The sequence below is a fragment of the Hordeum vulgare genome, chromosome 5H, assembly GCF_904849725.1.
Source record: "Hordeum vulgare subsp. vulgare chromosome 5H, MorexV3_pseudomolecules_assembly, whole genome shotgun sequence".
Lineage (NCBI taxonomy): Eukaryota > Viridiplantae > Streptophyta > Magnoliopsida > Poales > Poaceae > Hordeum > Hordeum vulgare.
Genome location: NC_058522.1, coordinates 576,682,962 through 576,696,715, shown reverse-complemented (window position 1 = coordinate 576,696,715; position 13,754 = coordinate 576,682,962). Strand labels below are relative to the sequence as shown.

Here is a 13,754-nt window from a genome sequence, read left to right as displayed (position 1 = left end):
TCCACAAAGATCAAATGGCACAACATGCAGAACTACCATTTCTTTTCATTGCTACTATGGAGAGATTAGCCTATATCCCTTTTTGGTAAGTATATAAATCGATCTGTTTGATATCCAAGATGCAATTAATAGCAAACTTTGTATTTGCTATGTGGTCGTGTGATGAACTACTTTTAGTACGAAGAAAATTTGAAATTTGCGTTATCAATTTACGGGTTCTGTTCTGTCGGAGCCTTCGTTTTCCTGCAAAATTGTTTTAGGGGACACCCTAAAATGATTTTTCAGCATCCTATTTTGTTAAGGATGGAAACTCTTGTTTCAGTACCACAAGAATGGATCCTAGAAAGTGGTTTCGTTAAGGATGGAACTCTTGTTTTTTTAGAAAATGAAATATACGTTCTCTCCAGATCATCTGAATATAAAACATGCCTGCCTAGAACATCTAGCAGTAACTAATACCTATAAATCAAGATGCGTCAGCATATACAACTGAATATTAACCCATGAAACTTGAAACATCTACATCATCAATTACTCTGCATTATAATTAAGCTTTTTCAGGCACGAATTACATAATTTGGATAACACACTTTAACTTCACATAGCCCGTTATCTCCGACGAAAAAACGTGTATTATAGCATCAGATTCGTAATGTGAGTATTTGGCTCCGAGCCGTCCAAATTTTAGGAAGAAGTCAAATTTGAATACACAATTCTTCTCCTAGGGAGAGTAAATCGACACATACTTATGTAAATTGACAAAGAGATGACGATACTAGAAATCTAATGTGGAATATGGCTGCCTAGAACACCTAGGAGTAACCAATACATAGAAATCAATATGAAATAGTCACCCATCCACAAAACAAGGGTAACACACATGATTTTATTCCAGATTGACTGAAACTGGTGAAAAGATTGCAACAAAATGCACTAAACGCTAACAATAAATCATTGTACAGAGCATCCCTAAACGTCTTGCTACATAGTCGAATTAATCAACAATCCAACCTAAACCTGTGGAATGTACAGTAGCTGAATACTTATTGGAAACAAACTTATGCGACACAGCACATCAAAGCATGAACCTAGCTAGTAAGAAGAGATCTAAGATGGCGATATAAAATGCAAATTAATTAATTCCTCTTTTCACCCATTGGGCTTCCTGCACACTATCCTTTCTGTATAATATGCTAATTAATCTATCGTGGCTTTCTTGCAAAAAAGTCCCTCCGTTTCCGAGTATTCAACCCGCAGTCCCTGATTAAGTGAAAAAATGTTTTATATTTGCAAGAAAGCCCCTCGCCCCCAGATCGGATCCGCCCCACCGTCGCCAGGGCCGCCCCGCGCCTCCTCCGCCCCACTGCCCCTCCTCGCCCCCGGGTCAGATCCGCCCCACCGCCGCCAGGGCCGCCCCGCGCCAGCCACCCCCGCGCCTCCCCCGGCCTCCTCCGCCCCACTGCCCCTCCTCTCCACCGAGCGGCTCCTCCTAGCACCCGGCCACAGCCCCGCCGGCCACCACGTCGGCGACCGGCGACCGGCGATAACGACTGCCACGGCGACGGAGACGGCTGCGGCCCTGAATGAGGGCGCCCGCGCCGGGATGGACAAGTACAAGGAGGTGCGGGACATCGGGTCGGGAAACTTCAAGGTGGCCCAGTTGATGCACAACCGCGAGAACGACGGGCTCGTCGTCGTCAAGCTCATCGAGCGCGGCCACCGGGTCGGCCTCCTCCTGCTCCTCAACAATTAATCGATTCGTGGTTGCTCCGATCCGGGGTTTGGTTTGGGCTCGCGTTCCAATCCGTCCTGATCTTCAACCACCGCTCCCTTCGGCACCCCAACATCATCCAGATCATAGAGGTGCGTCTTCCGGTCTTCCCTCCCTTCGGCACCCCAACATCATCCAGTTCATAGAGGTGCGTCTTCCGGTCTTCCCTTCGGACTTCTCGAAAGGGAGCAGCGAGCTGTAAATTGTTTACTACTGTATCTGCCTTGTCCCTTTGTGTTTAATCTGCTGCGCTGCTACTGGACGGAAACATTTTTTCATTAGAGTTTGGACGGTGGCGTGAATAACTGTCGGGGCAAAAATTTCGATTCTTCTCCACTACTTCGTCACCAAGGTGTTTCCTTTCCTATCTCAAACTGACAATCGCGAGTGCTTGAAAAGTTCGACAGGTGATCCTCACACCGACGCATCTTGCAATTGTGATGGAGTATGCGGCCGGCGGCGAGCTCTTTGATCGAATCGTTGATCGTGGGTGGTTCAGCGAGGAGGAGGTCACGATTTACAACCCTTCTTTCTATCTTCTTTCCCCAGCACAAGTTCGAAATCCATAGTGAAATTTGTTGTTGAGCGTTCTCCCCCCTCTGATTGCTGCAGGCCACATATTTCTTCCAGCAGTTGATCTGCGGCGTAAGCTACTGCCATCACATGGTATGGAGAAGCAATAAATTACTCTCATACTAGATGGACATTAAGCAAGTTACAGTTCACATCTTTCTTTGAGTAGAAGGTCCCAACGCTGATTTTTCAAATAAATGTGAGTGGGACCTGAAAATACGCTAAATTTTGCAATCACTTTACTGCTTGCCAGCAAATATGCCATAGGGATTTGAAGCTGGAGAATGTTCTCTTGGATGGCAGCCCAGCTCCGCGGCTCAAGATATGCGATTTTGGGTTTGTTGTGCTACTTTGCCCGTTTTGCTTTAATGATTCGACATGCCTACCACGGTAAATATCAGTATATCTCTTAGTATATTACGAACTATTGACCTGGTATTTCTGATGAAGCCAAAAAATTCCCATTCATTGCTACTTGACAATCAACTTGTTATATGACATCCAGAAAACTAATGTTCTTGAATAAGTGAAGCTACTCTATTCAGAGCTCACTGTGTGAGTAACCCTCATAGTGCAACTTTACCATCAATTTTAAACCGCTTCCTTGTAAAATGTTTCTATTAAAACTGGTATTCATCACATTGCAGCCACTGAGTCACATAGGATCTGCCTCCAGCTAACGTGATCATAAATGCTGAATTTTACTTATGTTAAGATGAACTCTCTTCAAAACTGACAATCTATTTGGTAAAACCAACATTCTTATTTCCCCACTCGCCACATTGTACATTGTAGTTACATTTGCGTGATTTCTATGTGTCAGCGAGACATCACAAGACAATATGCTAAAACTGAAATAATTACATAAGTCTTTTGAAGGAACATCATAGATGTAGAGGATGGTCTCTTTACCTTACATTTTTATGTCGGCTATCTGTTCATATCCTTTCTGCCTTATATTTATCTATATTATAAGATGAGTATCTTGATTGTGATAGAAATGAACAGTATGGTTGCACAGATATAATGTCCTTTTACCTTTGTCTGTGTATTTTGACTCGCCGAACTAGTTTGCATTGCCATTTTGATCTCATAACTTATCTATTAATTAGTTTAAATGTGAACTGAAAAGTGATCATGTTCATAATTCAGTAAAATTAAGACTTAGTGTCTTGCAGTTGCAGTAATAAAGATAGTAACTTGACGACCTGTGTCAAGAAAAATGGTACTTTGTCATTTGCTGCAGCTTGATGATTGGCGTGAAATAACAATAAAGCGAAAAATGATTGAATATCTCTATCTATTTTTTACGTGCGACTTGTGCATGGTTTTGGGTTATATAAAAACATTTGGTTGTGGTCATATTGTGGTCGCTACCTCCAATCTACATATGATGATACAATTCACCCAATGCTTATAGCTTGACATAGCTGTTATCCTGTTGATGTTCCAGTGGGAACCCCTTTCATGTTTTGGTATATGCTAGCATATATATTTTCAGGAAACAGTGCTTGGAATGAACTTTGTGCTAATTTTAGGTCACCTTCCCATCATATTCCCGACGACAAGGAGGGATTCCGGCTGGAGAGGCATGTGACGGAGGAGTTGAATATTGCATATGCGTACCATGAATTTACCAGCCTGGAGAATGAAGAGATCTTCAAATGGTTCGATTCCCATATGGATCACAAGATTTGAAGGCGCATCATTTCTAGATGGCCAGCTTGATGTCGGATTTTTCATGGAGTGTTGCTGGTTTTTAGAGGATGCACCATTATGATTCATCGGAGGTGGAAAGAAAGCAGTATATTCTTATCCTCAAAGCTTGTAGTTTAACATACCCACTTATGGAATACGGTTTCTCATAGGGTCATGTTTTCCTTTGCTATTGTGTTTACTGCCGTATTGGTGTCACATGCAAATGGGTGAACTACCCTCATTGTTGTTACTGTTGTAACTCATCCCACAGAAATTAAAACTTTTAAAGAAACTCCTTCCATCCAAAAATAGATGTTTTACATTTAACATTATAATTATCATTTATCAAAATTAATGCCGCATAATGGCAAAACAAGTAGGTTTTGCATTTCTTTTCTAGCCCGTGCAACGCACGGGCATTGTAACTCATCCCACAGAAATTAAAACTTTAAAAGAAACTACTTCCGTCCAAAAATAGATGTCTTACATTTAACATTATAATTAACATTTATTAAAATTAATGCTGCATAATGGCAAAACAAGTAGGTTTCGCATTTTTTTTCTAGCCCGGTGCAACGCACGGGCATTTGTACTAGTGATTAGTAGATAACGTAGAATCACACCGCCAGGAAAGCCAACCAAGACACTTCATTATAAAAAAAGATAAAATATATCGCATCATCTTCCCCCATGTGACAAACCAAATAGCAAACAACATTTATGAAATCATGAAAACACCGACAACATAGTGAAATGTGTCCAACCCTTCTAGTTACTAGTTATAATCATGAACTTTGATTTAGTTCAGTTTACTCCCATTGAATCTCTCTCTCTCTCTCTCTCTCTCTCTCTCTCTCTCTCTCTCCATGATTTTCTTAGAAAAAATGAGTTTTACAGAAAGTTGGAAATATTCAAGTAAATCAAAAATTAATTCAATGATGAAATCGGTAGAATTTTAGCTAGAATTGACAAACGTCTTGAGAGAAGCATATAATTTAAGATTGGTTTTCGGTACATAATTCAAATCACATTCTTTTGAAACAATTCTAGTAAATCAGGAATAATTCACTCACCAATGTGGCCATATCCAACTAAAATTAACATATGATTTTAGAAGAACTTCTAGGTTTAGTATTCCCTCAAAAAAATCTAACTTTTGTTTTGGGTTCAAAATTCAAATTGCAAAAAAATCGAGTAATTCGTTAATAATTCAATGACAACGTTGATCAAAATTTAGCTGGAATTTACATATGACTGACAAAAACATGGGATTTTACTTTCAACTATGAGTGCCAACAAGAAAAAGGCACAAAAATCCAGAGAGAAGAGTGTAAAAATTTATCTTGCTTGACTACGTCATTATTTTTTTGTCACATATCTTGATATATATTTGTCCAAAAATTCCTGAAGAAAATGTTTATATAAATTGCATTTAGTCAAATGAAATAACATTACTGACTTTATAACTTACAACGCCAATGAATGATCTCCAATTAGTAATAGTGAGTCAGCTTATGAAAACCAACAACATAAAACTGTTAAGTTTAATGCACTAACCAACGCAACCAAAAATCCGAACGGATGGAATGGGCTAGGCAATGTTGGAAATATGCCCTAGAGGCAATAATAAATTAGTTATTATTATATTTCTTAGTTCATGATAATCGTTTATTATCCATGCTATAATTGTATTGATTGGAAACGCAAATACATGTGTGGATACATAGACAAAACACTGTCCCTAGTAAGCCTCTAGTTGACTAGCTCGTTGATCAACGATGGTCAAGGTTTCCTGACCATAGACAAGTGTTGTCACTTGATAACAGGATCACATCATTAGGAGAATCATGTGATGGACAAGACCCAAACTATAAACGTAGCATATGATCGTGTCAGATTATTGTTACTGTTTTCTGCATGTCAATGTATCTGTTCCTATGAACATGAGATCATGCAACTCCCGGACACCGGAGGAATACCTTGTGGGTTATCAAACGTCGCAACGTAACTAGTTGACTATAAAGATGCTCTACAGGTATCTCCAAAGGTGTATGTTGGGTTGGCATGGATCAAGACCGGGATTTGTCACTCCGTGTGACGGAGAGGTATCTCGGGGTCCACTCGGTAATACAACATCACAATAAGCCTTGCAAGCAATGTGACTAAGAAGTTGGTCACGTGATCTTGTATTACGGAACGAGTAAAGAGACTTGCCCGTAACGAGATTGAACTAGGTATAGAGATACCGACGATCGAATCTCGGGCAAGTAACATACCGAATGACAAAGGGAATAGCATACGGGATTATATGAGTCCTTGACATAGAGGTTCAACCGATAGAGATCTTCGTAGAATATGTAGGATCCAATATGGGCATCCAGGTCCCGCTATTGGATATTGACTGAGAAGTGTCTCGGGTCATGCCTACATAGTTCTCGAACCCGGAGGGTCTGCACACTTAAGGTTCGATGATGTTTTAGTATAGTTGAGTTATATGTGTTGGTGACCGAAGGTTGTTCGGAGTCCCGGATGAGATCAAGAACGTCACGAGGGTTTCCCGAATGGTCCTAAAACGAAGATTGATATATAGGAAGCTGTTGTTTGGATTTCGAAAGGTTTTCGGGCATTGCCGACAGTATACTGGGAGTGACGAATGGGTTCCGGGGGCCCACTGGGTGGGCCCACCACGCCCCAAGGGTTCCACGTGGGTTTATTGGATGTACAATAAGGTATAATGGGCTGACACAGTCATCCAAGGAAAGCCCATGAGGAAAAAGTGGAAAATCCAAAAGAGGTGGGAAAATAAGGAAGGAGTCCTAATCCAAGTGGGATTGGAGAAGGAGTCCTAATTCAAAGTATTATCCAAAGAATGGTCACAAAGACACAAGGTTGATCAAGACTAAGACAAAGAGTAAATCAAGATGATCAACACACAAAGCGTACAAGATGTACCGAAAGGGATCAAGTAATCCCATGGTATGGTAAGCATTGTCCATAACGCTTTTATGTACTAAACCATGGTCTTTGTGAGAGTTCTATGTGGGGTTAGGTGTGTTTCCATGGGTTTGAGTCAAGAGTAAGATCTCATTCAACCTATGAAGGATGACATCAAGTGGTGATCGTCATCAAGATTGCAGTGTGCAAGTTCAAGTGGAGCATCACGAAAATATCATGCTTGAAGCTTGCCGTTCATTGTGGTGTCAATGGACTTGTGAAGATGTATTGAAGAGTGGCTCACCCATAGTGAGTATGGGGGAGCAATGAACTAGTCTTCATCAAAACCAACGCAATCAAGAAAGGTGGTCCATCTTGAGGAAACCAAGATCATCATCATCTAGCTCAAGAGGACTAGGTGCAAAGTATAGGTTTGCGAAGATCATCATCATTTAGCTCAAGAGGACTAGGTGCTAACTCTCAATCCCTCCAATGATTCTTGTTGTTGGATAACTCTTGTCATTCTGAATCCAACAAGCTTGAGTTTGCTCAGTTCGGAGCTCGTATGTAAAAGTTATGGCAGTTCGGAGCTCGTATGTAAAAGTTATGGCAGTTCGGAGCACGCATGCGGACGACGCGGCCAACTATCGATGCACGCAACCAGCTCAACCCGACAACCGCGCTGGCTACCCGATGCACGCACGCACGCCTAACACACGCATACCTACCCTTGAGCGCACACGCACGCACCCGAGTCCCGCCGTGGCTCGGACCCGACGCACCCATCACGCGCACACACGCACACGACTGAGCCCCGCCGTGGCTTATTGCCCAACAGGTGGGACCTTCGTCCACCTCAGCAGGTCAAATATTGACTAGGACTAGTCTTCGCCACATCATCCCGACAGGTGGGCCCGGGATGTCAGTTTTTCGGTTATTCGCGCCTCGAAGTTGGTTTAGTGCGATCTGTTAGTCACTTGACGCAGAAATGATGTTTTTTTGTGATTTTTGACAAAAACAATAGTTTTGAAGTATCTCAGCCATAAATGTGATGGTTTGGAGTAATTTACTCTCATGACAACGTCCGTCCGGATGTGGATGCTCTTTGTCCTGAATTCATGAACAACGACGAGCTTCACGTCTTCCATCCGGACTGCATCAATCGGTCCCTGCTCTCCCGCCGCCGCCGAGAGCAGCGACCGGCCGACCGGTGACCCGATTGGCGGGGGGTGCCAGGAGATGGCCGTGCAGGAGGAGCTGGAGAAGTGCTCGCGTGGTGGTCAGTTCACGACTGTGGTCGTCAAATCGCACCTCTGCAGAGCTTGACATAGCGCGCACGGTGGAGCTCCGTCCGATATTCTTCAATATTCTTCAATATTGTTTTAGCAAATCCCTACATTAGATCTGTAAAATATTCTAATATAGTTTTCTGTAAAATATTCTTCAATATAATCGTAAGCACTACATTTATCTGTGATGTGATCTTTTAGCAAATCCCTACATTAGATCAATTTGAAATAATCTGCTCCGTCCGATCCATATTAATTATCATGGCTTTAACACAATATTGTTTTTTTATCGGTCTGTTACGTTATCTCTCCCTAATAATAAAGCAAATTGGGTTTCTGGTCGTCCGTCATGTCATTTTTGTTGGGGAACGTCGCATGGGAAACAAAAAATTTCCTACGCGCACGAAGACCTATCATGGTGATGTCCATCTACGAGAGGGGATATTCGATCTACGTACCCTTGTAGATCGCACAGCAGAAGCGTTAGTGAACGCGGTTGATGTAGTGGAACGTCCTCACGTCCCTCGATCCGCCCCGCGAACCGTCCCGCGATCAGTCCCACGATCTAGTGCCGAACGGACGGCACCTCCGCGTTCAGCACACGTACAACTCGACGATGATCTCGGCCTTCTTGATCCAGCAAGAGAGACGGAGAGGTAGATGAGTTCTCCGGCAGCGTGACGGCGCTCTGGAGGTTGGTGGTGATCTTGTCTCAGCAGGGCTCCGCCCGAGCTCCGCAGAAACGCGATCTAGAGGAAAAACCATGGAGGTATGTGGTCGGGCTGTCGTGGCAAAAGTTGTCTCAAATCAGCCCTAAAACCTCCGTATATATAGGTGGGAGAGGGGTGCCTTGCCTTGAGGCTCAAGGAGCCCCAAGGGGGTCGGCCGAGCCAAGGGGGGGAAGTCCTCCCCTTCCAAACCAAATCCAACTAAGTTTGGAAGGTGGAGTCCTTCTCTTCTTTCGCACCTCCTCCTTTTTTTTTCTTTCTCTTTGATTTCTTATCCTTTGGCGCATAGGGCCTTCTTGGGCTGTCCCACTAGCCCACTAAGGGCTGGTGCGCCACCCCCAAGGCCTATGGGCTTCCCCGGGGTGGGTTGCCCCCCCCCCCCCGGTGAACACCCGGAACCCATTCGTCATTCCCGGTACATTCCCGGTAACTCCGAAAACCTTCCGGTAATCAAATGAGGTCATCCTATATATCAATCTTCATTTCCGGACCATTCTGGAAACACTCGTGACTTCCGTGATCTCATCCGGGACTCCGAACAACATTCGGTAACCAACCATATAACTCAAATACGCATAAAACAACGTCGAACCTTAAGTGTGCAAACCCTGCGGGTTCGAGAACTATGCAGACATGACCCGAGTGACTCCTCGGTCAATATCCAATATCGGGACCTGGATGCCCATATTGGATCCCACATATTCTACGAAGATCTTATCGTTTGAACCTCACTGCCAAGGATTCATATAATCCCGTATGTCGTTCCCTTTGTCCTTCGGTATGTTACTTGCCCGAGATTCGATCGTCAGTATCCGCATACCTATTTCAATCTCGTTTACCGGCAAGTCTCTTTACTCGTTCCGTAATACAAAGATCCCGCAACTTACACTAAGTCACATTGCTTGCAAGGCTTGTGTGTGATGTTGTATTACCGAGTGGGCCCCGAGATACCTCTCGGTCACACGGAGTGACAAATCCCAGTCTCGATCCATACTAACTCAACGAACACCTTCGGAGATGCCTGTAGAGCATCTTTATAGTCACCCAGTTACGTTGCGACGTTTGATACACACAAAGCATTCCTCCGGTGTCAGTGAGTTATATGATCTCATGGTCATAGGAACAAATACTTGACACGCAGAAAACAGTAGCAACAAAATGACACGATCAACATGCTACGTCTATTTGTTTGGGTCTAGTCCATCACATGATTCTCCTAATGATGTGATCCCGTTATCAAGTGACAACACTTGCCTATGGCCAGGAAACCTTGACCATCTTTGATCAACGAGCTAGTCAACTAGAGGCTTACTAGGGACAATGTTTTGTCTACGTATCCACACATGCACTGTGTTTCCAATCAATACAATTATAGCATGGATAATAAACGATTAGCATGAACAAAGAAATATAATAATAACTAATTTATTATTGCCTCTAGGGCATATTTCCAACAGTCTCCCACTTGCACTAGAGTCAATAATCTAGTTCACATCACCATGTGATTTCAATGAATCCAACACCCATATAGTTATGGGGTCTGATCACGTCTTGCTCGTGAGAGAGGTTTTAGTCAACGGTTCTGAAACTTTCTGATCCGTGCGTTCTTTACAAATCTTTATGTCATCTTATAGATGCTGCTACTACGTGCTATTCGGAAATGCTCCAAATATCTACTCTACTATAGGAATCCATTTCACTACTCATAGTTATTCGGATTAGTGTCAAAGCTTGCATCGACGTAACCCTTTACGATGAACTCTTTAACCACCTCCATAATCGAGAAAAATTCCTTAGTCTATTTAGTTACTAAGGATAACTTTGACCACTGATCAGTGATTTAATCCTGGATCACTCTGTGTACCTCTTAACAGACTTGCTCCAAGGCACACATTAGGTGCAGTACTCAGCATGTCATACTTTAGAGTCTACAGCTAAGGCACAGAAGACGACCTTCGTCTATTCTCTTTATTCTGCCGTGGTCGGGTTTTGAGTCTTACTCAAATTCACACCTTACAACGCAACCAAGAACTCCTTCTTTGCTGATCTATTTTGAACTCCTTCAAAAACTTGTCAAGGCATGCATCTTGTTGAAACTTCCATTAAGCGCTTTCGATCTATCTCCATAGATCTTTGATGCTCAACGTTCAAGTAGCTCAATCCAGATATTCCTTTGAAAACTCCTTTCAAACAACCTTGTATGCTTTACAGAAATTCTACATTACTTCTGATCCACAATATGTCAACCACATATACTATCAGAAATTCTATAGTGCTCCCACTCACTTCTTTGGAAATACAAGTTTCTCATAAACCTTGTACAAACCCAAAATCTTTGATCATCTCATCAAAGTGTATATTCCAACTCCGAGATGCTTGCACCAGTCCATTGAACGATCGCTGGAGCTAGCATACTTGCTAGTATCTTTAGGATCGACAAAACCTCATGGTTGTATCTCATACAATGTTTGCTCAAGGAAACCGTCGAGGAAACAATGTTTTAACATCCTATGTGCAATATTTCATAAATAATGCATCAACTACTAACACAACTCTAACAGACTTTCAACATCGCTACGAGTGAGAAAGTCTCATCATAGTCAACTGATTGATCTTGTCGGAAACATCTTTGCGACAAGTCGAGCTTTTCTTAATAGTGACTTATCACCATCATTGTCTGTCTTCCTTTTAAAGATCCATCTTTACTCAATAGTCCTATGACCATCAAGTAGTTCTTCCAAAGTCTACACTTTGTTTTTATACATGGATCCTCTCTCGGATTTCATGGCTTCCAGCCATTTGTCGGAATCCGGGCCCACCATTGCTTTCTCCATAACTCGTAGGTTCACTGTTGCTCAACAACATGACCTCCAAGACAGGGTTACTGTACCACTCTGCAGTAGTACGCGACCTTGTCAACCTACGAGATTTGTAGTAACTTGATTCGATGCTCGATGCTTACCATCATCAGCTTTCACTTCAATTGGTGTAGGCGCCACAGGAACAACTTCCTGCGCCCTGCTACACACTGGTTGAAGTGATGGTTCAATAACCTTATCAAGTTCTACCACCCTCCCACTCAATTCTTTCGAGAGAAACCTTTCCTCGAGAAAGGATCCGTTTCTAGAAACAAACACTTTGCTTTCGGATCTGAGATAGGAGATGTACCCAACTGTTTTGGTTTCCTATGAAGATGCATTTATCCGCTTTGGGTTCGAGCTTATCAGACTGAAACTTTTTCACATAAGTGTCGAAGCCCCAAACTTTCAAAAAACGACAGTTTAGATTTCTCTAAACCTCAGTCTATACTGTGTCATCTCAACGGAAATACGCGGTGCCCTATTTGAAGTGAATGCGGTTGTCTCTAATGCATAACCCATAAACGGTAGTGGTAATTCGATAAGAGACATCATAGCAGGCACCATACCAAATAGTGCATGGCTATGACGTTCAGACACATCATCACACTATGATGTTCGAGGTGGCATGAGCTGCGAAACAATTTCCACATTGTCTTAACTGCGTACCAAAACTCGTAACTCAGATATTCATTTCTATGATCATATCGTAGATCGTTTATCCTCTTGTTACGACGAACTTCACTCTGAAACAGAATTGAACTTTTCAATATTTCAGACTTGTGATTCATTAAGTAAATACTCTTGTATCTACTCAAATCGTCATTGAAGTAAGAACATAATGATATCCACTGCGTGCCTCAGCACCCATTAGACTGCATACATCAAAATGTATCACTTCCAACAAGTTACGATCTTGTTTCATCACAATGAAAACAAGGCTTTGCTCATGTGGTATGATTTGCATGTCACTAGTGATTCAAAATCAAGTGAGTACAAAGATCCATCAGCATGGAGCCTCTTCATGCAATTTATACCAACATGACTCAAGCGGCAGTGCCACAAGTAAGTGGTACTATCATCATTACCTCGTATCTTTTGGCACCAATATCATGAACATGTGTAACACTACAATCGAGATTCAATAAACCATTGAAGGTGATTATTCAAGCAAATAGAGTAACCATTATTCTCTTCAAATGAATAATCGTATTGCAATAAACACAATCCAATCATGTTCATGCTTAACGCAAGCACCAAATAACAATTATTTAGGTTTAACACCAATCCCGATGGTAGAGGGAGCGTGCGACGTTTGATCATATCAACCTTGGAAACACTTCCAACACGTATCGTCACCTCGCCTTTAGCTAGTCTCCGTTTATGCCGTAGCTTTCATTTCGTGTTACTAATCACTTAGCAACCGAACCGGTATCCAATACCCTCGTGCTACTAGGAGTACTAGTAAAGTACACATCAACATCATGTATATCAAATATACTTCTTTCGACTTTTGCCAGCCTTCTTATCTACCAAGTATCTAGAGTTGCTCCGCCTCAGTGACTGTTCCCCTCATTACAGAAGCACTTAGTCTCGGGTTTGGGTTTAATCTTGGGTCTCTTCATTAGTGCAGCAATTGTTTTGCCGTTTCACGAAGTATCCCTTCTAGCCCTTGCCTTTCTTGAAACTTAGTGGTTTTACTAACCATCAACTATTGATGCTCCTTCTTGATTTCTACTTTCGAAGTGTCAAACATCGCGAATCGCTCAAGGATCATTGTATCTATCCTTGATAGTTCATCACGAAGCTCTCACAACTTGGTGGCAGTGACTTTGGAGAACCATCACTATCTCATTTGGAAGATTAACTCCCACTTGATTTAAGCGATTGTCGTACTCAGACA

General features: G+C 42.4%; 1 protein-coding gene across 1 annotated transcript; it reads left to right on the top strand.

Annotated features, from left to right (window-relative positions):
- Window positions 1-1,603: 1,603 nt before the first annotated feature.
- Window positions 1,604-4,042, top strand: LOC123397396 (serine/threonine-protein kinase SAPK4-like). The gene is made up of 6 exons (XM_045091954.1): window positions 1,604-1,728; window positions 1,800-1,863; window positions 2,179-2,280; window positions 2,384-2,437; window positions 2,598-2,680; window positions 3,883-4,042. The coding sequence occupies exons 1-6, from the start codon at window positions 1,604-1,606 to the stop codon at window positions 4,040-4,042; spliced, it is 588 nt and encodes a 195-aa protein (XP_044947889.1).
- The last annotated feature ends 9,712 nt before the right edge of the window (window positions 4,043-13,754 follow it).

Bases quoted from the DNA above. Each gene is read 5' to 3' on its own strand.
- LOC123397396 (XM_045091954.1), top strand. From the start codon at position 1,604: ATGGACAAGTACAAGGAGGTGCGGGACATCGGGTCGGGAAACTTCAAG. The intron at 2,281-2,383 runs GTCACGATTTAC...TGATTGCTGCAG, and splicing joins GGTGGTTCAGCGAGGAGGAG to GCCACATATTTCTTCCAGCA. The intron at 2,681-3,882 runs GTTTGTTGTGCT...TGCTAATTTTAG, and splicing joins CTCAAGATATGCGATTTTGG to GTCACCTTCCCATCATATTC.